At 42.7% G+C, this 24,954-nt stretch overlaps 1 protein-coding gene across 3 annotated transcripts in view; it reads right to left on the minus strand.

The window, feature by feature from the left end:
• Positions 1 to 1,860, minus strand: part of odf2a (outer dense fiber of sperm tails 2a) — a 75,827-nt gene extending 73,967 nt beyond the window's left edge. For 2 of the 3 annotated variants that reach the window (XM_034191689.1, XM_034191688.1), the window contains exon 1: positions 1,777 to 1,860. In XM_034191689.1, the coding sequence (XP_034047580.1) occupies positions 1,777 to 1,830 (54 nt within the window). In that variant the 5' untranslated portion in view covers positions 1,831 to 1,860. The remainder of the gene's footprint in view (positions 1 to 1,776) is intronic. The other variant, XM_034191690.1, reaches the window with a different exon arrangement.
• Between the last annotated feature and the right edge of the window lie 23,094 nt (positions 1,861 to 24,954).

Consider the following 24,954-nt stretch of genomic DNA (forward strand, 5'->3'; position numbering starts at 1 on the left):
ACCGTGAACTCTGTTGTTAAAGGCTTCCAGCCTACGAGTGCATTCACTCACCTTCTGTTCTCCTCGTCTTCCTAGAACGTTCCTCGTCCTCGGCTCTGTGCATCCCACCTGGCTCCAGTTCCAGTCCCAATATCCAGGATTCCAGCTTATTCTCAAACTCTCAAGTCTGGCTCAGTGTGCACTACAGCTCCCGGATTTCCATCGCTACAAGCGGGCCCTGTCTCGGCTCTGCAGGCATTCCCAGCGCAGCACTTTCAGTTATTTATTTATTGTAAATAAATCTCTTTTTGTTAACAACCCATTCTCTTCTTTGCTCCCAGCGTTTGAGTCCATCACCTGTAATGGTTCGGTCCTATCCAGACCTCTAACCACAACATGACTCTTCCTTAAAGCAGTGGGCAGGCCGCACAAAGACAGAAGCTCTGACTCGTTGTTTGTGCTGGGTTTGTGATCACCTTTGCTTTTATTCAGAAGTGTTGGCGGTGCATAAACTCAAAACTGGCTTGTGAGTAGCTGCCAGTGTACCAGAGTCTAGCAGTTAGTGGTTAGCTGTAATTTCCGCTAATTTTTTTTAGCAGTTTATTGGTTTAGCATTATAAAAGTTAATTTTTCAGTTAGCAGATTAGCAGTTATTGAAGCTAACTTTCTGGTTAGCTGTGCCCACCAATGAGAACATGCACAATGAGAACATGCACAGAGCTTCACAAGCTGCACAAGGACTGAAAGCACTCTGTGTCCACATCCCCAGCAATTATTTAGAATATATACAAGTATACTGTAATGGATTGGTAAAACAGTTGCACTTTCATTCCTTCTTCTGAGTTAGATAATGTATCTCTAAAGTTATGCTTATTATAGATGTATCATCGTTACAATCTCAATTTCAAGTGCAGATGTGCTGTGCGCAATGACACGCAGGTTGTGCAACGTTCACAACTAGTTCAAGAAATTGATGCGCTCCAGAAGTTTAGAACATTTCAAAATTTTCTTTGCACACTGGCACGTAACCGCGCACAGTTTACAATGGGTTTTGTCATTGGCACACCAGATTATCTTCCAGTATGGGAATTAAATTCGTACAAGTGTCAAGTTAACTCGTGCGAGTTGAGGTGTGGCGTGAAGCCCCGTGGTGCAATGAAAGTGAGAGGCGTGCAGTCACAATCCCACAGATGCTAGCGTTGCACCATTGGCTCCTCAGCCAAGCACATACACCAAAATCGTGAAGAAATTCACATTTTGTGACTTAAGTATTGTGAGACCTATGTTCACGTTTCAGGAGATATTTTTTCAGTATTCACGTTTTGCAGATAATTCATGATTTGCAGCTGATTCACATTTTGGGGTTAACACCTGTTTATTTAAACCCATATGTTTTATTTGGCTCTTGCCATAGTCTTGTTTTTGATTCAGCCTTCTAGCTATGTCTTTGTATTTCCTTGTGAGATTCCAGTTGTATTTATGCCATGTTTTTTACTATTTCTGTGTGTGACCTCCATCTGTCTGCCTTTTCAACTCTGACAGAATCTGCCATCATTGTTATAAAATCATGCAGCCCTGTATCACATCAGCTGATGCCTCACCTTGAACATTTTATATGCCCTGATTATTTCTTCTGTCCTTATATGTACTTTTACACATCATTAGTGGGATGTAATAATTCTAAAATATGCTTGTAGAGGATGGAGAGATGCAAAAAACAAACAAACAAACAACAACAACAAAAAAAACCCAGCTTCAGTTTCTTTTAATTGCCAAAGGAGTTCTGGTGTGTCCTACCATCTGGCTCTTCAAGTGCACATGAACCGGTGGTAAACTTGAGCGGTTTCTCATTGCACTCCCCTGTGGACAGGTAAATAATGGTCAGTTATTGACATGTGTCAGAAATAATTTAGCATGTTGAATCAGCATAAAAAAGTTTAAATCAGGCATATACAGTGTATCCGGAAAGTATTCACAGTGCTTCACTTTTTCCCACATTTTGTTATGTTACAGCCTTATTCTAAAATGGATGAAATTCATTTTTTCCCCTCAAAATTCTATTTATAACACCCCATAATGACAACATGAAAAAAGTAGTTTTTTTTTCTTAAATTTTGTAAATTTATTAAAAACTAAATCGCACTTACATAAGTATTCACACCCTTTGTTCAATACTTTGTTGATGCACCTTTGGCAGCAATTACAGCCTCAAGTCTTCTTGAATATGATGCCACAAGCTTGATGCACCTATCTTTGGTCAATTTTGTCTATTCCTCTTTGCAGCACCTCTCAAACTCCATCATGTTGGATGGGGAGTGTTGGTGCACAACTATTTTCTGATCTTTCCAGAGATGTTCAATCGGATTCAGGTCTAGGCTCTGGCTGGGCCACTCAAGGACATTCACAGAGTTGTCCTGAAGCCACTTCTTTGATATCTTGGATGTGTGCTTGGGGTCATTGTCCTGCTGAAAGATGAACTGTCACCCCATTCTGAGGTCAAGAGAGCTCTGGAGCAGATTTTCATCGAGGATGTCTCTGTACATTGCTGCATTCATCTTTCCCTCAATCCTGACTAGTCTCCCAGTTCCTGCCGCTGAAAAACATCTCCACATCATGATGCTACCACCACCATGCTTCTCTATAGAGATGGTGCCTGGTTTCCTCCAAATATGACGCATGACATTCACACCAAAGAGTTCAATCTTTGTCTGATCACACCAGAGAATTTTGTTTGTCATGGTCTGAGAGTCCTTCAGGTAACTCCAGGTGGGCTGCCATGTGCTTTTTACTAAGGAGTGGGTTCTGTCTTGCCACTCTACCATCCAGGCCTGATTGGTGGATTACTGCAGAGATGATTGTCCTTCTGGAAGGCTCTCCTCTTTCCACAGAGGAATTCTGAAGCTCTGACAGAGTGACCATCTTGGTCACCTCCCGGACTAAGGTCCTTCTCCCCAATCACTCAGTTTAGACGGGCAGGCAGCTCTAGGAAGAGTCCTGGTGGATCTGAATATCTTCCATTTACAGATGATGGAGGCCACTGTACTCAATGGGACCTCCAAAGTAGCAGAAATGTACCCTTTTCCAGATTTGTGCCTCAAGACAGTCCTGTCTCACAGGTGTACAGACAATTCCTTTGACTTCATACTTGGTTTGTGCTCTGACATGCACTGTCAACTGTGGGGCCTTGTATGTAGACAGGTGTGTCTTTCCAAATCATGTCCAATCAACTGAATTTACCCCAGGTGGACTCCAATTAAGCTGTAGAAATATCTCAAGGATGATAAGTGGAAACAGGATCCACCTGAGCTCAATTCTGACCTTGACGAAGGCTGGGAATACTTATGTACATGTGATTTCTTTTTATTATTATTTTTAATAAATTTGCAAATGTTAAAAAAAAAAAAACTTTATTCACATTGTCATTATGGGATATTGTGGGTATCATTTTGAGGAAAAAAATTTATGTCATCTATTTTGGAATAAGGCTGTAACATAAAATTTGGAAAAGTGAAGCACTGTGAATACTTTCCAGATGCACTGTATCATAACATGTAACAGCAAGGCAGTGTTGTTTCAAGATGAAATAAATAAAGCAATTTAGCAAAGAAAATAACTCAATACACAATTATAACTTAGAAGAAAATTATCACCATTTTCAGTTCTGCCTGAATTTAACATTATTTCACATCAGCTGTCTCTGTGAGCTTTGTTGTCATGGTGGCACAATGCAGAAGGCACACTGATCTATGAATCTCATGCATTTATCAGATGCCAATAAATGAAGGCCAAAAAAGGGTTTGATTGGGCCAGATTCCAATCTCTGTAATCAGACTGGGATGTACTTAAACATTTTTAATTTTATTGCATTTTAATTTTCAGTCATTTTCTTTTATTGTTTTTTGTTGTGTTTTAAACCTGTTTTAGAGGTGCTGAATGGTACTGATGTGTCAGAAAGTGATACACAAAATTATAAAAGCTTAAAAATGAAGTGATGTGAACAGTTCTGCGTATATTAAAACTAAATAAATAAACTAATCATGAAATTATTTTTCTTTCTCCCTTTTCCTTTCAATAAAGAAGGCCTTTTCTATGTCACTACATGCAGGGGTGGTGGCCAAGTGGTTAATGCGCTTGGTTTCAGTGCAGAAGGTTCCGGGTTCAAATCCCACCCCTGCCACATTTCTCCATGTAATGTGGAGTTGCGTCAGGAAGGGCATCCGGCGTAAAACCTGTGCCAATTCAACATGCAGATCCACCTTGGATTTGCTGTGGTGACCCCGAGTGCAAACAAGGGAGCAGCTGAAGGGACTTACTATTACTTCTATGTCACTGCATCACAAACACCAAACACTTTTACAGCACATTGTCTCACATTATTGAAGCTTGTAGCTTGCTCAGAATTGTCATATGCGATTTGATGGCTTTCATCAGTTTCTTTGTGCACGATCACTAAAGTTAGAACAGCCTGCTGTGCCATGTTTTAGTTTCCCCCAATCTAATAAACTCTAAATCTTTTATCTGATTTCAGTAGCACTGATTGAACTTGTACAAATTACAAATGGCACAGGAAGTAAATGCACTCAGTAGGAATATTAAAAGATAAAAAAGAGCATTAGACACCATTAACCATCATATATTATTTGGAAAAAATGGAAAGATACAGTATCATCAGGGGCAGCAAATTGTGCAGATAGGTGACTATACAACCCCAATTCCAATGAAGTTGGGACACTGTGTAAAATGTAAATAAAAACAGAATACGATTTGCAAATCCTCTTCAACCTATATTCAATTGAATACACCACAAAGACAAGATATTTCATGTTCAAACTGATAAACTTTATTGTTTTTGTGCAAATATTTGCTCATTTTGAACAGTGGTATGTTTACCACCGTGTTACATCACCTTTCCGTTTAACAACACTCAATAAGTTAGAAGGAAAGCTGATGTAACACGGTGGTAAACATACCACTGCCCCAGCTTTTTTGAAATGTGTTGCAGGCATCCATTTCAAAATGACCAAATATTTGCACAAAAACAATAAGGTTTATCAGTTTGACCATTAAATATTTAGCCTTTGTGGTGTATTCAATTGAATATAGGTTGAAGAGGATTTGCAAATCATTGGATTCTGTTTTTATTTACATTTTACACAATGTCCCAACTTCACTGGAATTAATCCATACTTAATCCATACCGACATTCTGAAAGTAGTTTATGTATATCAATGAATTTAGCCAATCGGTCAACAAAGAGCTTTTTTTTTTTTATTTTGAAAACTGTGAGAGTAAAGAAACAGGCCTGTAGTTTGTGAATTGGTGTTTGTGCCCAGTTTTACATAGTGGTATGACTTATGCAATTTTCATTTTGATTGGAAATTTACCAGTTTGGAATGACGTTACAGATGTGAATCAATGGTTTAACAACTGCACCAATAACTCTCTTAACTGTTGTCATATCTATGTCATCACAGTCAGGGAACCTTTTGTTTTTCATTTATTAACAATAGCTAAAATTTTGCTCTCCTCCACTGCTGTGACAAACATTGAATTTATATTTCTAGTTGTAAGTTCCTTATTCCAGACCTTCATTCCACCAAATGAAATAAAAAAGGGTTTTGTTAAAAATAAATTTTATTTAAATTTTATTTAAATAAAACAAAATTAATCTTGGGAATTGTGGTATAGATGCAGGGGTGCAAATCAAAATAGAAATTGTCATTGAGAGACTGTATGAAAAGAAATTTCTGGGTGTGACACTTGACTACAAAATCAGCAGGAAATCCCATTTGTTACGTGAAGTCAAAGATGGCGAGGAGTGTGGCACTTTTAGAGAGAGCCAGACAAGTACTGGTATATAAATAAGAGAATATTAGTTACTGTTCACTTATTTTACTGGATCTAAACTACTGTCTGGAGGTCTGGGGTGACGCCAATAAAACCAATTTACAACCATTATACATTAGACCTGTTCAAAATTTCAAATGTTACAAAATCTTTTGGGCCACATGTTCTTGTTCCACTAATAAAATAAAAGATCTGTGCCAAATTTTATTGTAACTGGACATTGTTTAGGGCTCCCCCACAAAGCAACAATTTCCCCCAAACAAGCAATGTAGTAATCCAGTAATTCCTGTAACATTCTCCTCTCAGTGACCAATCAAACACCACTTTTTTGCAATTAGAACAGTGGTGGGCACAGTTCCGATAATCCGATCACCGATAATTATCGGAGATAATGTTTTCATTATTGGATTATCTTTTCAGATAACTTTGAAAACCATTAGACTAATTAGCTTCCGATAAATTTTTGTCTGATAATTTTTAGGCCGTTAACGTAGTAAACAAAGCTGAACAGCTACAAACTCTTATAAAATTTAAAATCAGTTGAGCACCCACTTGTTAAATGTTTTGTAGCAGATGTGTAGTTCTACCCTCTGCAAAAACAGGAGAGCTGCTTCTCGAAGAAACTGCTCTATCCTCTGCAGGCAAAGGAGAACTGGTCACACACACACACACACACACAAAAAAAAAACTAATTTCTTTTAACTTACTCCTTTTAACATACTGATACGACAGCAATATCACCCAAGTCATCCAGAGGCATACATTTTTAACTTGTGGTTCAAATTTTAACCAAACTAATTTCGGACAAGTTATTTAAATTAAAGTCATGCCTGAGGTTTTATAAACTGAAAATATCAGATATATGTTTTAGTTTTACAGTAATGTGCTAATTTTAAGGTTTTAGTGTGGACATGCTGTGTCCAGGTGCATTATGGGTATAGGATAATCTCAGTACGTTCACGACATGAAAAATGCATTTGAGACACTGATCAGGCTCCACGGATAATAGCATTAAACTCTAGTGCCTAATACTCTCGTGAATATATTCTCGGGGTTTACAGATGTTACTGTGTTTGCATTTATTAAATTCCATGCATCTTAAATGTAGTAGAGTAGCAGACAAATTATCTGGAATTTTGTTTTGGCATGTCTCTACTGCCATCTACTGGCCAGTAGTCTTCATGGCAGTATTCAAACTGAAGCTGGGCTGATATTTTCAATCACTGTACTCGGTTCAAGCTCAAACTGTACCACAGAACCGCACGGTGTAAAGGTTCAGAGCGCACGATTTATGTTCTCACACACGTATGTTCAAAAACCACACGTTGGACTCGTGTTTCCAGAAGCAAAACATAAACAGAAGCTTCTTTTTTTTTCAAACTTAATTTACAAAAACTCTAGATGGGAGACATCAAAGTTTAAAAAAAAAAAAAAAAAAAAACATTACAAGACAGGTCTGCAGTGTTTGCACAAGCACAGTGCGAGAGGTGGTCGTGAGATGTTAAACGCAGCTCGTTACTCCATGTATACTAAACGATGTATACTAAACAATGCAGGACGTGCGATTAACCTGAAACTCGGTGCGATCCAAAAAATTCTCACCTCAATGAAAAATCAACTGAAAAAGGGCCAAAACTCATACTGGCACCAGTAGATCATGGCAGTGTTCTATTTATTTTGACACCGGTTATATCAGACGGTTATCTAATTACAACTTGGCTTTTTTTTTTGAAAATGCCTTTTTTTGGCATATTTTACAAAAGCACATTTATCTGTAAACACCAACACACAACACACCTCATATTAACGTGTTGGCCGAGGCACATTTTACCCAGAATGCCATCTGTCTGTTTGTTACAAAACTTCAGAATTAGTGCATTATTCAACATTAAAAGATATATGTTATATCTTAACTTTGCACAAATGACAGAACTGACATTAATGGAGTTATTTTAGCAGCATTTATTTTATTTATACACCAAACCATAAGTCAGCATTGCTTTATTTTCCAAGACCTCCGCCTGATGGCAGCGCTGTGATTGGGTAGAGTTGAGCTTTGTGGTTCCACTCAGCTGCGTTTGTGCTGGAAGCCATGTAGTAAACTTCAGCTTCCAGCAGGGGGCAGGATACTCAAAGACAGAAATGCTGACTCATTGTTTGGGTCTGTGGTCGCCTTTGATGCTTTCAGAAGCAATCGTGGTGTTAAACTCAAAATCGGCTTCTTAGTTGTTGCAAGTGTACCGGAGACAATACTGGAATTTATCAGTTATCTGTAACTTCCGGTACAGTTTTGGGTGGTTCATTGTTTTAACTTTATCAAAGATAACTTTTTAGTTATTTGTTTATCTGTTATTGAAGTTAATTTTTTGGTTATCTGTGCCCACCACTGGATTAGAAGCCATCACACGTACCTGTAAAAGAAAAATAATGGCATCAGAGTCTTCTCCCGTTAGGGTGCCGTTGCCTTGCCAGCGGAGGGAGAGGAAAATGTGTCACTCTGGGGGACCTCTAAATCTTATCTGACTGAGTTCAAATTTTGTCTGCACCTATAAAACCCCAGGTGGAACAAAAACAACATGTGGCCCGAAGTCTCTCACAACTTTTATTTTTTTCACTTTATAACATGAACAGCCCTATTACACATACGGCAAAAAAGTGGGGCAATTTGGATGGTGCGTCATCTGAGGGACAGGCAGCACATGAACACACTCTTTCTGACGTCACATGCACTGAAATTGTGAGATGTGATTACATTTAAAACAGCACAGATTATGTACAACAGAAAAATAAGTCCTTCTGGGCAATGCTCAAAAATATCTGAGAGAAAGAGGGAATCATAATTTAAGAAGACTGTGAAAAACTTAAAAAAAAAAACTGTTTATACAAATATGAAGAGTATGTGCATTTCAGTTCACAGCACTTTAAAAAATATACAGAAGGAATATTTAAAAAAATGTACGCAGATGAGGATGGATTATGCTTAGAGACACACACACATATATATATATATATATATATATATATATATATATATATATATATATATATATATATATATGTGTGTGTGTGTGTGTGTGTGTGTGTATACGAAGTGTATATTTTGCCAGATCCGGCAAACACGCACCTAGCGATATTTGAAAGGATCTCCTCGCTGATTAGCTAGTTCAAATGACATCATCCCAGAGGGTATTTCAACATGGTGGTGTGTTGCGGCGCCCTCGGCATTGACTGTTGGTGCTAATTTGTCACTTTTAAATGCCGTTTTGGGTGCCATGAAGTCGTTTGAATCGGAATAGAAAATCACCTACTGCCGGAGGGATTCTCAGACACTAAAAGCAGCTCAAAAACGTGGCATAGCCGTGCCCGAAATTATTTCCACCGTGTGGCGAAAATTATTTCCACCCTGCCTGAAATTATTTCCATCGCCGCTTTTTGCCACGCGGTGGAAATAGCTCGAGGGATTCTTGGACGTTAAAAGCACCTCAAAAACGTGGCATAGCCGTACCCAAAATTATTTCCACCGTGTGGCGAAAATTATTTCCATCGTGCCCAAAATTATTTCATTTCCACCATACCCAAAATTATTTCCACCGCTGCACCCCAAATTATGTCCACTGGTGCTTTTCGCCACGCGGTAGAAATAATTTTGGGCACGGTGGACACAATTTTTGCAGTCTTGGTAGTTTTCTGTGTAGGGCGGGGATGATAAACAGAACCTGCAAATTCAAGACAGAATAAAAATGAAAATACAGAAGTCCACGTTAGCACGTGTTTATCCTGTTTTTTTCTCTCAGTGTCACGTCTGCAAAACCTTTGATCAGTCCACCCGTGAAAATAGTGAATGGTAAAATATGCCAATTTTCAATAATGAAAATCACCAATATTGAGCTACTATCGTGAATGTGAAATAAGGAGATCTTAAACTCTGATCGCCTTTAAGTTCCCGCCCGACCACGGTGTTCCTTTCTGTCGTGAATAAATTTAGACGGCCGGCAAAACAGCGCATCCTTCCGTTTTGCCAGTGCCGCGTATGGCTAAATACTGTCCAGTTCAACTTTGTCGAGGGCGTCGCCATGTTGAAATAAACTATACAATGACATTATTTGAACTAGCCAATCAGGGAAGAGATCCGGTCAAATATCGCTAGGCGCGTGTTTGCCGGATCGGGCAAAATATAACCTGCTGTATCAGACTCAGACTCACTTTTATTGTCACTCGACCCTTACAGGCAGAACGAAATGCAGTTACTCCAGGTCTTGGTGTAGTTAACTGGGACAATATATATATGTATGAACTTGATTGTATGTTTAATGTATTTTATTAAGCATGGGGTGGGCACTAGACTGTAGCTATTGTGGATTTACGTAAAGTAATTATTTTGCCATATAATTTAGCAGGTTAATAAATACATTAATTCAAATAATTACAAAATTACTCACACGTGTTTATAGCGCAACACCAATGCTGCCTATCCAGTTATTGTGATCTCTTTGACCACCTGAGCGATGACTTTAAAAATAAAACAACTACAATATGGAAACAATCATCTGTTTTCAGCGCTAATCTAGTTTAGCCACCCGCAGCTACTTAGCTAACTAACAGCAACTTTTCTCAAACACGCGCAATAATCAACTCCTCGTTTAAACAGTCAAAAATGCAAAAAATATTAATGTTACCTGTGACACTGAATGCTCTGTCTGTATTAAAAAAAAAAAAAAAAAACTTTGTGGAAGACGTTTCAATCACCCGGGAAATAAATAAATAAATAAACAAATCACTTCTTCTTCGGCATTTACCGGCAGCCGTCACTCTTATTGGAGCATTGCTGCCACCTGCTGCATCAGTCCATTACAGTTGTACTAAATCCTCTTGATGAGTACAGTGTCTTTCAGGTATTAAAAAAAAATACGACTTCCCCCTCCCACTTGACCCTATGTCCAAAATACTGCTTACAGAAACTCTATCCAGACCTATCCTTCTAAATTTTGACAGAAGCTCTTGCCTTTCCCCGCAATATTTCTCATAATACATGAGGACATGTTCCACTGTCTCTGGCTAGAGATATTCCAAACATAGGCCATCCTGGTGTTTCCCTAGGAGGAAGAGAGTGCGATTTAAGATACCCAGTATCTTGAATTGTATACCCAGTATATACCCAGTTCTCACTCTAGTAATAGTGACTTCCTCCTTTCTTGTCCACTAGTTCCTGAATCTGTCACTATATTAGCCATTTAAAATAAATGCCTACCCTTAGTTTCCTGCTCCCAACCTTTTTGCCATTGTAGGTTAATTTATCTTCATGTGATACACTTACCCTCTGCTTTGGAAAGATTGACGCTGACGTCTATGTTTTCCTTTGCCACTGCTTTTATGGCCAACCTGTCCACCCTCTCATTTGTTGGGATACCCATTGTGCTGTCAACATTACTTCCACCCCTTTCCTATCCACATCCCTAACTGCGAAAAGAATGTCATGCTGACTCCTGGATGATCCTGTCCCAGTACGACTGATAGCTGATACAGAGTCACACTTTACGATGATAAATCTGTGATGTCTATTGTACTGCTATTAGAATAGCCAATAATTCCACTGTAAAGCTGCTCCAGGAGCACCTGTTTCAGGATCCTTTGAGCCACAAGTAAAAAAAAGTAAAACATGGTCTTGATATCTCTCTATTACGTGCTCATAAAATGCATTGACTACGACACCATTATTATTCTCTGCCCTAAGTCCAAACAGTTCAAGGTCAACCCTGTGCATTTCCAGCTGCCATAAAGGAAGAGGACACCACAAAACTCACAGACAGAAGACTTTGTTATGCACCAATAACTACCAGACTAACCAGACTACCTCTCTTGACCATGGAAAACTTGATAATTTAGCCACTTTTCTCTCTCAACTTGGCTGAATCACTACTTTAACCAGATGATTGTATCTCTGACCCTTCAGGTTTATTCAATAATTTATTCATGACCCCAGTTCAGGGAGAGAAAACCAACAAAATAGAACTGGAGTCCTGTTCCATTATTCCTAGCTGGGTTATACAGGCGACTGGTCTGCTTTGAACACTCTAATTTTTTCTAAGTAAATGCTTCGGACCCCGCGGGACACTCAGCTAAGAGCATCGCGGGGGCGCCGAAAGGCAGGGGCTGGGACACACGGCAGCTTGCCTCATGGCGGGCCATCAGCTCGATCCTGAGATCCAGCTACGAGCTTTTTTTTTTTCTTTTTTTTTTTTACAAACTTTATTTATTTGCCATATTATTAGCCATACAATGTGATACATATAAAACAAACCATACAATTCCCTTAGGTAATAAACAAACACACAAACAAACAACCTCCAATCACTCCCAGGCAATAAGAGAAAATAAGAAGAAGAAGAAGAAAAAAAGTAAAATTAAAATACAAACTGCAATACCCAGAAGAAAGTACAGTTTGTACCCAGAAAACTAAATATGGAACCATAAGAAAAAGAAAATCTGAGAAAAAAGAGAAGAAGAAGAAAAAAAAAACACAGGATGAGCAGACAGACACACATACACAAAGGACTAGCCTGGGACAGAATGAAAATCAACTTGACCAACCAATCGTAGCAATGGCTGCCAAATTTCTCCAAATTTGTCAGAGGAACCCCGTAGTGACATCCTAATTTTCTCAAGTTTAAGAAAATAAACAATATCCCTCAACCAATGTATAAAAGAAGGAGGTTGTGGTGATTTCCATTTAAGAAGGATTATCCTCCTTGCAATAATGGTCATAAAGGACAGAGAATTTTCTTGGGAGGAGGACAAAGGAGACGGCCCTGAAAAAACCCCAAACACAGCACTCTGAGGATTCGAATCAATTTTTCTGCCAACCACATCTGAATTAACAACAAATACCTCTGTCCAAAAACTCCTGAGCTGAGGGCACAGCCAAAACATATGTATAAGGTTGGCAGGAGACTGTTGGCACCTATCACAGACTGGGTAGACAGTGTTATAGAATTTAGACAGACGAGCCTTGGTATAGTAAACACGGTGCACAAGCTTGCATTGAATAAGACAGTGCCTAGCACATATAGAAGACTTATGTACCCGTATTAAGATACGTGACCAGAGCTCATCAGAAATAGCCTCTCCTATATCCTCCTCCCAGAGGGACTTGATTGAACTCAAAGACTTCAAGCGGATCGAAGCTATGCGATTATAAAAAATTGAAATAGATCCTTTCAGCCAAGGAATGGGCAAAAGCAAGGAGTCAAAGTCAGAGTCCTCAGGTAGCCTAGGAAAAGTGGGACGAACAAAGCTGTGAACCTGTAAAAATCTAAAACAATGATGTGATGGAAGAGTAAATTGAAATTGGGTCCCAAATCTTAAGAGAGGTTTTACTCTATTCTTTCTGTGTAGGCTCTCAGTTGTCCAGGTGCTTTCCATAGTAGAGAAGCTTGAATCTTCAACTGGACTGGGTTGCTTGACGCAAGGACGTTTCGCTTCAAATCGCAGAAGCTTCCTCAGCTAAAATTCTTGCTCTGGTGGTCTGACTTCTGTCTTGACTCTTGTAGAGAAGAATAATCAAGAAGTCACAAAAGCTGGAGTTTTAAACCTAACCAGACCCCTCCTACTGAGAGGCAGACTGCTATAGGCTAGTGACTAAACAATAAACAATAGTTCTAATTAGCACCTATTGTGCTCTAGTTAGCACCCTCCTAATGACAGGGCAGCTGTCCCTCCTAATGATGGGACGGACCCTCTCCTGATGGCTCCCTTGACAACTCTGCTGATGACGTGAATGACTCATTACCATGAACAAAAGACTGAAACTGCTTTGACCTGAGTACCCCATTGTAAACAGGAGATAAAGCGTGTCTCAGACCCCCTCCCCGTTTAAGGCTGGGTTTCAAACGTTTCACAAAGAATGCCTCCTTGACCCCTCTCTCAAACCATTTCTTCTCTCTGGCTAATATTTTAACTTCCTTGTCCTCAAACGTGTGGTTAGTGTCTTGAAAGTGGAGATGAACTGCAGACTGGGGTCCACTGGCGCCCTCTCTGCGGTGCTGGTATAACCTGGTATAACCTTTTGTGTAAAGGTTGCTTAGTCTCACTTATGTAGTGTTCATGCAGTTTTCCTGACATCTGATAGAATACACTACATTGTTCTGTTTGTAACTAGGGATCCTGTCCTTAGGGTGAACTAATTTCTGTCTCAAGGTGTTAACCGGTTTAAAGTAAACTGGGATTTTGTGCTGTCTGAAGATCCTATGTAGTTTTTCCCCTACTCCTGCTAAATAAGGGAGAGACACTCCTCTTCTTCTTGTCTCCGTCTCCTGTCTATCCGGTCTCTTTGTTCTCTGGGACTTCTGCACTTTGTCCAGGGACCATCGTGGTAATGAGTCATTCATGTCATCAGCAGAGTCCTCGAGGGAGCCATCAGGACAAGGTCCATCCCATCATTAGGAGGGACAGCTGCCCTGTCATTAGGAGGGTGCTAACTAGAGCACAATAGGTGCTAATTAGAGCTATTGTTTAGTCACTAGCACTATAGCAGTCTGCCTCTCGGTAGGAGGGGTCTGGTTAGGTTTAAAACTCCAGCTTTTGTGACTTCTTGATTATTGTTCTCTACAAGAGTCAAGACAGAAGTCAGACCACCAGAGCAAGAATTTTAGCTGAGGAAGCTTCTGCGATTTGAAGCGAAACGTCCTCGCGTCAAGCAACCCAGTCCAGTCGAAGATTCAAGCTTCTCTACTACTCTATTCTTTGTATAAGCAACAGTCGAAAATTTAATTGGCAAATACAGTAGAGCTGCGAGAGACACAGGTTTTGCCGAATTCGTCTCCATAACAAGCCAATCAGGAGAGGAAGCCAGGCTGTTAAGACCCTAATATTGGAAGCCCAATAGTAATACCTGAAGTTCGGCAAGGCCATCCCCCCAAGCAGCTTAGGTCTCTGTAAATATTGCCTAGACAATCTAGGGACCTTCCCCTCCTAGAGAAAATCTGAAACAAGAGAATCTACCCAACTAAAAAAGGAACTGGTTAAATAAATCGGGACACATTGAAAAAGATACAAAAAGCGGGGGAGAACATTAATTTTAACACAATTAATTCGAGGTACCAGACACAACTTAAGTAAGGACCAGCGCTCAAAATCTTCTTTAACTTTCAACAGTAAAGGAGAAAAGTTAGCATTAAATAAGACCTCATGTCTATGCATAACTTGAACTCCAAGATATGTGAAACTGTCATTGGCTACCTTAAAAGGAAAGCCATGCAGGGGAAAAGCCCTAGCTGTTATGTGTCGGACGCAACCCGGAGAACCGACCAGCGTTTGAAGGACCCAGTCTAAAATAAGCAGAGCACAGTACAAAGGATAACAGAGTTTAATAAACATAACAGTGATGTGATAAATATACAAACAAATAAGTGCGCGGTCTGGCGAGGTGGTAAACGGTGCGCTCCCAGCAGCGCTAACGGTCTGGAGCCAGAACCAGTTCGGACCCAAGGACCCCGCCGACACCCCCCAGGTGGCCGCGACAAACCGAGTCTGTCAATGAAGAAATCATCTTGTGAGTCCACACTCTACACACAGAGAGAACGCTCAAAGGTGTACAAACAGCAAACACTTCCTGGCTTAATTACTAATCAGCTTCCCACCCTGCAGGCATGGAACATCCTGTTCACAAACTCACTGCAGTGGAAGCTGATTAAAAAGGACTAACATAACAGCTCAATATAACAAGGTGTGAGGGACACCACATTTACTGACTGTATAAATGTTAGTCACAAAATCTAACGTACCTCAGGAAGTGTGCTGACGAGCGTGAGACCTCACCCCCTCCTCTTTCACAGACCTTGCATCAAACCTGGACGTTCTCTGCATCCACTAATGATGAGATGGCCCTTGAGACGACGATCTCACCCGTCTGGTCACAAGGTCGAGTCTCTGGCAAATACACACTGTGTACTCCAGTCTTAAATGCCACCATGTTCCAATCCATGTAGATGCACCACAGCTGTGAGTCCTGACGAGCCGCAGGTGATCAGGGTGAGGTCCTGATAAACTCAGCTACACAGCCACTCAGTCCCAAATGCAAGCCACCTGGAAGGAAAAACAAAAGACAGAAACAAAAAGGCAGCCAGGCCCCCCAGCCATACAACACTAGCAGCTGAATTGATAGGAAACAATTCGCTTTTACCCAGGTTCAGCTTATACCCCGACAACCGGCCAAAGTCTGAAAGCAGATGCAAAGCAGCAGGAATAGAATTATGCAGATCTGAAACGTATAGAAGTAAGTCATTGGCGTAAAGTGAGACCTTAGCCTCCAAACTATGTCGTTGTATGCCCACAATAGTTGGTCGAACGGAGTCGAACGGAGCATGATGGTGAGTGGCTCAATAGCCAAGGCGAATAAAAGGGGATTCAATGGGCATCCCTGTCTTGTAGAGCGATGAAGGAGAAAGTTCCCCCACCGAGTATTATTAGTCCTAACTGAGACCTGTGGGTTAGAATAAAGCAACTTAATCCAAGACAAAAAAGCTTCACCAAAACCAAACTTTCTGACCATATAAAAGAGGTAAGACCACTCAACTCGATCAAAAGCCTTTTCAGCATCGAGAGAGATTAAGGCTTCAGGAGTATTATGAGATGAGTCATTATAAATAACATGAAAAAGCCTCCTAATATTAGAAAAAGTATGTCTATTTTGAACAAACACAGTCTGGTCTGAATGAACTACGTGGGCAGAACACACTCAAGACGCAGAGCTAAAACTTTCGATAACAGTTTAAAATCAACATTTAAAAGGCTTATAGGACAATACGATGAACAACAAAGAGGCTCTTTACCTTTTTTCAAAAGAAGGGAGATGCTGGCCTGATTAAGAGTCTGGGGCAAGACTCCAAGAACAAAAGCCTCATTATACATTTCTAATAATAGCGGTGCAAGTTTTATAAAATTCAGAGGGGTACCCATCAGGGCCTGGGCATTTTCCTCCCTGAAGAGACCGCACAGCCGCATTAAGTTCTAACAAAGTAATTGTTATGTGAGAGCTCCGTGTGGCTACAGCTCCCCCTGCTGAGGAGGCTATGGACACGAGCAGGGCCAAAGTAAAAACAAACGTCAGACAAAGGAGGCTGACCCGCGGGGAGTGTTTTGTCTGCGGCTCTTGTGAGCATATGCAGAAGGACAGCCCCAAAACGGTCAAACTACAACGCCCATCCTTAGAAACTGGGCTAAGGGTGGGTCATAACACGCACGCGGGGAAATCCCGCAAATCTGCACGAATCCCAGTGACGATCCTTTGTGGGGATCTAACCCTTCACGCCCCAGCACTGGTAGACACGGGGTCGGAAGGGAATCTGCTGGATAGCAGATGGGCAAAGGAAGTAGGGCTCCCCCTGGTGGCTCTGCCGGCACCATTGCAGGTGCGAGCACAAGATGGCACCCTGCTTCCATTAATCACACATCAGACACAGCCAGTGACTTTGGTTGTGTCTGGAAATCACAGGGAGGAGATAGTGTTCCATGTAACACCTTCTACCTCCCGAGTGATTTTGGGATTTCCATGGATGGTGAAGCACAATCCCCGGATAGATTGGCCGTCCGGGGTTGTGACGCAGTGGAGCGAAACCTGCCACCGGGAGTGTTTAGGATCCTCGGTTCCTCCCGGCACAACGGCTAATGAGGAGGTTAAAGTCCTCCCCAATCTATTGGCGGTGCCAAAGGAGTACCACGGTCTTGCTGACGTTTTCAGCAAAGATCTGGCGCTCACTCTTCCCCCGCACCGACCGCACGATTGTGCCATCGATTTGGTCCCGGGCGCTGAGTACCCGTCCAGTAGGTTGTACAACCTCAGAGAGAAAACTGACCCACCTTTCGTCAAAAAAGTGACAGCTGCCAATCAGAATCGACTACGTCACTAAGCCCCGCCCCCTCTATGACGTCACAGCCAATCATAATCGATGACATCACTATGCCCCGCCCCTAAGCCCCACCCCTAGTCCCGCCTCTGAGCCCCGCCCCCTTATGACGTCACATCCAATCAGAGTCGATGACGTCAGTATGTCCCGCCCCTAAGCCCCGCCCCCAGCTCCTCCCCTAGTTCTGCCCCTGGCTCCTCCCCTAGCTCCACCCCCAAGCTCCTCCCCTAACCCCGCCCAAGCACCGCCTCCAAGCCATACCTCCCACCCAGGGTCTAATATTTTAATGTCATTTTATTTCATGAATTAAAGAATGATTAAAAATACCTAGATCTTTTTAATGTATTAAAGAATTAACTAATTCTGAAATAATTAAACATAAATCAGTGTCTATTATTTAATGCCCCTTTAATATTTTTAATTCTTAAATTATTACGTTTCCTTTTCTGTTTTTTAATTCGTAAATTAAAGAAGGGAAACAAATAGCCGTCTCTCGGCTGTAAGTCTTTGCAGCAAGACGGTCAAATACCCACGCATAGAGTCACTCGCGGAAACATGACCCCACGGCTGTAAAACCTGTTGCAGACGCTAACTGTGTGTGTGCGTGTGTGTGTGCGTGTGTGTGTGTGTGTGTGTGTGTGTGTGTGTGGCGGGACACCCACTGAGCGGAGATGCTGCCCCGAGGTGATGAACCCGAAGAACAATAAACAATGCTCCATATCACTCACGCCAGATGATGTTTTCTTTTAAGATATTAGCCGATCGATCATGGGGCGCGGGACACCCGCTGAGCGGAGATGCTGCCCCGAGCCCGAACAATCAACAATGCTCCTTATCACTTACGTCCCTGGGAACGAGTCAGCGAGCATTTCCACTACGACCAGTGAAGAGTGAAGATGCCTGGACCCCCAGCTATGGGTATAAAATAGAATAAATTTGCGGAAAAAATCCTGAAAAAACCATGTTGTTTAATTAAGTTTTCTTGTCTTCGAGCAGAGTGCGAAAACCGCATCAGCTTTCAGGGTAAGTGATTTAAGTAATCTGTTTTGATAGAAATGAGTGTTTTTAAATGATGCACGCCGTCTTAAACTGTCGTTTTTTTTTTTGTTTGTTTGGTTTTTTTTTAGACAAAACCACGCAGACGGTCCAGAGCGCGTTCGGACCCGTCCTCGGTAATATATCTGAAATAGTACAGAATATCCGCTTGCGAGGGTGATGCTTTGTATTCATTTATTTATGTTAATTCTAGAAATCAAGTCAGAGCCCCCTGAAGAAGTTCGAAGGCCGGAAGCCCCGACTTCACCACGCAGATGTAAGTACAACGATCGAGATTAAATCACGGTTAAAACTCTGGAATAACCCGATTTTTTCTGTCACAGCCCATGGAGAAGCGGGTCAGCGGGAGAGACCCGTAAAACGATCCGCGGATGTACACGGTAAGGAGTCGGAGTTTATGTATTTATTTATTTTAAATATTTAATAACTAACGATTTTCTCTTTTTTCAGCAGGCAGTGGAGGGAGACCGTCTATTTTCCACCGACACGCAAGGCTCGAAGATATTCTGAGCTGGGATTAACCTCATCACGCAACTTTCTTGAAAATGTGTAGTCTGTTTTTATTTTTTTTATTTTTTCTCTTATTCCGATGGAACGGGAGAATTCATTTGAAGAGGTATATTAATTGAATTTCTTGAGGTAGATTCTTCCTGCTACAGATTTTAAAAGATGGAAGGAGAGAATTCACATCGGGAAAATAACTTCGGACGTGTATTGGATTTAAACGCTTCAATAATCGACTCAGCGGGGAGCGCTCCTGGAGCAGATGGCCCATTACCCGAGGCGTTAAATTCACTGCCTCGAAATAACATCGAGTCCGGAGAGAGACTTTTAAGCCGTGTTCATTTAACACCGTTAAATGAGGCTCTTAACAATTTGGCGGCTGAACGAGAATCGGAAGAAATTAACCCCTACATCATTTCTGCGATTAACGCTATAAATTCGACGGTCCAGTCTGATACTGAAGAGCCCCCTGACCCCCCGCACACCCCGCCTCCAGACGAGGCCGGTCCCGCGGCGTTGAACCAGGTACGCCTGACTCCGTTAAATAATGCTGTAAACCTCCTCGCGTGTGAAGTTAATCCTCACGTCCAATCCGTGGTGGATGAATTAAATCAAACGCCTAACGACGCTCGCGCTTTTTCACCTTTAAGAAGTCCCTCCCCGCGCAATGCGCGCGGAGAAGAGATTTTAAACAGAGCTCGTTTAACCCCGATAAACGCTGCAATCTCTGTTTTGATGGAAGACGGGGATGATGCACGACCGGGGTCCAACCGACACTCTCCCATGACGGGCGGTGGGGCTGCTAACGTCATCAGGAGACCTGCTTTTAACAATATCGAAATCAGGCTGCCTCTAAATTTCCAGCGCGCCGACGAAATTCCCGACTACGCGGAATTTTACCGTAACGTCGTAGGGGCACTTCATAACTCGGTCGAAAAGGCTTTAACACACGCCAGGGCCGGGGACTTTATCCAAATGGAGATTCGTGGGGACTCAGTCTACAACGAGGCCGCTTTGATCAGCTCATATAACGACGCTGGTGATGTGACGGGCTTCCAAAATCTGTTAGAACGATTGATACAATCGAATTCCAACGTTTTATCTGACGAGTCTCTGGAATTAGTGGTTCAAGTCATCCGCAACCAGAACGGCGCAGGGAAGCGCAGAATAGATGACCTCCTCCATCACGAGGTTCTGAGGAAAAAATCCAAATGCCTTAATATCGTGTATAATCCTGACAACAGTTTATGTTTCGCGATAAACCTCGTTCAGTTATTGAATCCTCATCTGACTACGCACGAGGCGGAGCAGCGCGGACTGGCGTTACAAAATAGCGTCGGATTAACGGAAGCTACGCCGGTATCTTTAGAGCAGGTGGGAAAATTTGAAAACGTTCTGGGTTGTAAAATTGTGGTGTTTTTCAGAGCCGAAGGGGAGAGAAAGCTGACAAAATTCCAGACAGGAATACCGGCGCAGCAGAAAACTCTTTTCGTTTTTCTGTTTAATAATCATTTTTACGGAATCATCGATTTAAAGAGATTTTTGGGAGTGAAATATGTATGCAAGTTTTGCTTTGAGGGGTACAATAACCACGCCTCCCATAATTGTCCGTCATATTGTAAAATTTGTGAATCCGCGCAGTGTTATGAGAAAAATAACCCGGTATTCTGCAGCGAATGTAACAAGAAGTGTCGCTCACCCGCCTGTTACAGCCTGCATAAACAGCCGAAGTATCGTCCTTCCGCCGGTAAGTTCGTTAATGTGTGTGATAACAGAAAAAAATGCTCTCGATGTAAACGCGAGTATTACATAGCATTTTCTAAAAACAGCGCTCCGCACGTGTGTAAGCAGAAGAGGTGTCATATATGCGGCGAGGCTCTCCAGGAGCCGAGCGAGGGTCACCTCTGCTATATGACCCCGCTCAAAGCTGAAGAGACGCATTCAGAGAAATATGTTTTTTATGATTTTGAAACGTATGTCGATAATAACGGGGAACACGTACCGTTTTACGTCAGCGCTGTAACAAAGAAGGGTGATTTTTGGAGCGCATGGGGGACAGACTGCGTAGCCCGCTTCTTTAAACATTTTAGAACGAGAAAATTCAAAGAATAAGTGTTCATCGCTCACAACTCAAAAGGTTTTGACGGCTATTTGCTTCTAAAGTATTTAGTCCAGCAGGGCGTAACCCCCGCTGTGATTATGACCGGGAGTAAACTATTACTCATGACAGACGCCGCCTTTAAACAGAAATATATAGATTCGTTATCTTTCCTTACAATGCGCTTATCTCAGATGCCTAAAGCCCTGGGAATCCGACTGAAAGACGAAATCGTCCGCAAAGGTTACTTTCCGCACCTGTTCAGTTCAGAAAAAAATCTGAACTATGTCGGCCCGTACCCGGACTCAGCGGCTTACGGGGTCGCAAATATGTCAGAGGGAGAAAGAGAGGAATTTAACGCGTGGTACGTGCGGAAAAAAAATGCAATTTTCGATTTTAAAGCCGAGGCCGTTATGTATTGTGATAACGATACAAAAATCCTGGCTGCAGCCTGCTCCAAATTTATGTCTGAATTCATCTGTGAAACACTCGTGGATCCTTTTACCTGCGTTACAATCGCCTCGGCGTGTATGAAAGTCTTCCAAACTAACTTTCTTGCTCCAAAAACGCTGGCAATCCCCTCCGCCGACAATTATAGAACGAAGCATAAAAAATATTCGGACGTGGCCGTGCAATGGTTAGAATGGGTTGCTGAGACGCAAACATTATCATCGATCATGCTCTAAACAGGGGCGAGAAAAAAATAGGAGGTTATTATGTTGATGGGTATGCCCGGATTGACGGCCGGATAAAAGTGTGGGAGTTTCTCGGGTGTTTTTACCGCGGGTGTGCAAGGTGTTTTACACAGCACGAAATAAACCCTCTCACAAACACCTCATTTGGAGAGCTCCACGCCGCGTGTCAGAAAAAAATAGCCTTTCTGCGGGCTATGCCGGGCGTCACCCTCAGCGTAATTTGGGAGCATCAGTGGCTTGAAATGAGGCTGAGGGATGAGAGCGTTCGGTGTTTCCTCGCCCGCAGGGGGTTACCGGCCCCCCTCGAACCTCGCGACGCTTTATACGGCGGTCGGACTTGTGCGGCCCGTCTGAGGTACACGGCTAAGCAAGATGAGATGGTCTATTACGTCGACGTGACCTCGCTGTATCCTTACGTTAACGTAAATTTCACATATCCCACGGGGCATCCGGAAATTATCGAGAGAAATTTCCGAGACCCCAGGACTTATTTCGGGCTCATCAAAGCCATCGTGTACCCGCCCCGGGGGCTAAAATTCCCCGTCCTCCAACACAGCACTCCTCACGGTAAACTGGTGTTTACTCTGTGTCGCACCTGCGCTGATGAAAATAATCAAGCTGCAGCGTGCACGCACAGTCAGCAGCAGAGAGCTCTGTCTGGGACTTGGACGACCCCGGAATTCCACAAAGCTCTGGATACAGGCTATGCTGTAGCTAAGATTTTTGAAGTCTGGCATTTTGAGGAAAAAAGTGATAAAATCTTTGAGGGGTACATAAACACCTTCTTAAAACACAAGCAGGAAGCCTCTGGTTTCCCTCCCGAATTTGATAAAGACCCCGAGAGCAGAGAAAAATATATCACGGACTACTGGCTGAATCAGAAGATTCGTTTAGACCCAGAAAAAATCAGTCACAATCCGGCAAAATGACAGATGGCTAAGATCTGCCTCAACTCCTTCTGGGGGAAATTCGCCCAGAGGGCAAATCTGACGCAGACCGCGCTCATTAAAAACGCTGACGATCTGTTCAGGTATCTGTTTTCTGAAGAGTACGAGGTCACATATCTAACATTCCTCAGCAGTCAGGCGGCTATGGTTCAATGGAGGTACGGCCCGCGGCATGTCAGCCGACCGGGTAAAACCGTCAATATTTTCATCGCGGCGTTTACAACGGCGTACGCGCGTTTGACCTTGTACGGTTTTATGGAGGCTGTGGCAAATCCTGACAGGATTCTGTATTATGATACCGATAGCCTGATTTACGTTTGTAGGCGGGGTGAAACCCCGCTGCCTACCGGTAATTATCTGGGGCAGCTCACCGACGAGTTGAACGGCGACGTCATCACAGAGTTTGCAGCGGCGGGGCCTAAAAGTTACGCATATAAAACCGCACGAGGTAAAACGGTCATGCGTGTGAAGGGGATCACTCAAACCCACGAAAGCTGTCAGAAAATAAACTTTGACAGCGTCAAAGATCTGGTCGAGGGTTATATAAAAGATCCCGCCCTCGCTGCATCTATCATAATGCCGCAGCAGGGAATTAAACGTCATAAAATCAGTTTCAGTTTGACAAACGTGTCATTTCAAAAATCCTTCAGGGTGGTGTATGACAAGCGGCGTCTTTTAAAGGACGGGGAAACCGAACCGTTCGGATTTTGAAACATGTCTCACTCTGGAAATACGGTGGAGATTGACCCCAGACTTCAGCTCCCATTCTCCTGTCTCATCGTTGGACCGAGTGGTTCGGGAAAGACTGTGTTTGTGAAAACATTGCTGGAAAATTGTAGCCACGCTATGAGATATGTGCCTGACAACATTGTATGGCTGTATACGTCTGAACAACCTCTGTATTCTGAACTGAAGAATAAAAATATTAAATTTGTAAGAGGACTCCCTGACTCATTTCTGGACGACAGCCTGTCACTTATCAGCACTAGCTGTCACTCGTTCAACTCATCCCCATATAAGCCGGACTGCAACTCCACCTCCTCGCCGAGAAATCAGCTACCGTTCCAGGTAAATCTTTCTCTGCTGAACAAAACATTGTGTAATAGTCTGAACTTCTTTTGCAGCCGTTTTCCTGTGGTGTTTGCCTTATCTGTGGGATTGGCATTTGGTGTGATCAGCGACGGCTTCGCTTCACACCCCAACCAGATAAGTGGTTAGACAGGAGCTGCACGAGTGTGTGATTGGAGGTGGAGGTTTTCCCTCTTGGAGGATTCAAACACCGGAGGATTGCTGGGTGTGTATTCACACACCCACCACTAACTGTTTCTGTTTCTGCCAGCAGTACCGGGTCTGACTGCTGAAGACAGTGGCCACCTGGGGCGCAGGGCTTGGTGGCTCCGGTGTTCTTCAGATCCGTTGGTGGTGGAAGCTGTGTGGGATCCTGCTCTTCTCTCGCCAGACGTCTTCTATCTTCGAGCCTGCCCACACGTCACCTTGTGTATAATTGACAATCCACAATATTGTTATTGTCTGTAATTCGTTGTGCGATTCACAACATTAAATTGTTACTTTTTGGCTTATCCATTGTCCGTTCATTAACGCCCCCTGTTGTGGGTCCGTGTCACGACACCTTCCCAACAGGATTTCTCGGCCAATGTCATGGATCCCGAGGGGCGTCAACCAGAGCTTGAACAGCCAATGGAAGAGCGAGGTGCACAGGCGCCAGCAGGAGGCGTGTTAGGTGAGCTGCAGCAACTTCTAACCGCTTTCACTGCTCGGTTGGATTTGGTAACCGAGCAGAACGTTATTCTCAATCGGAGGATGGAGGCTCTCAACGCCAGGGTGGAGGCGCGCGATCAAAGCGCTGCTGCAGCACCTCCTCCTGCTGGTCCCATGTCAGACACAGACGTTCCACTGGTCGTTCAACG

This window comes from Thalassophryne amazonica, chromosome 17 (genome assembly GCF_902500255.1).
Source record: "Thalassophryne amazonica chromosome 17, fThaAma1.1, whole genome shotgun sequence".
NCBI classification, from domain to species: domain Eukaryota; kingdom Metazoa; phylum Chordata; class Actinopteri; order Batrachoidiformes; family Batrachoididae; genus Thalassophryne; species Thalassophryne amazonica.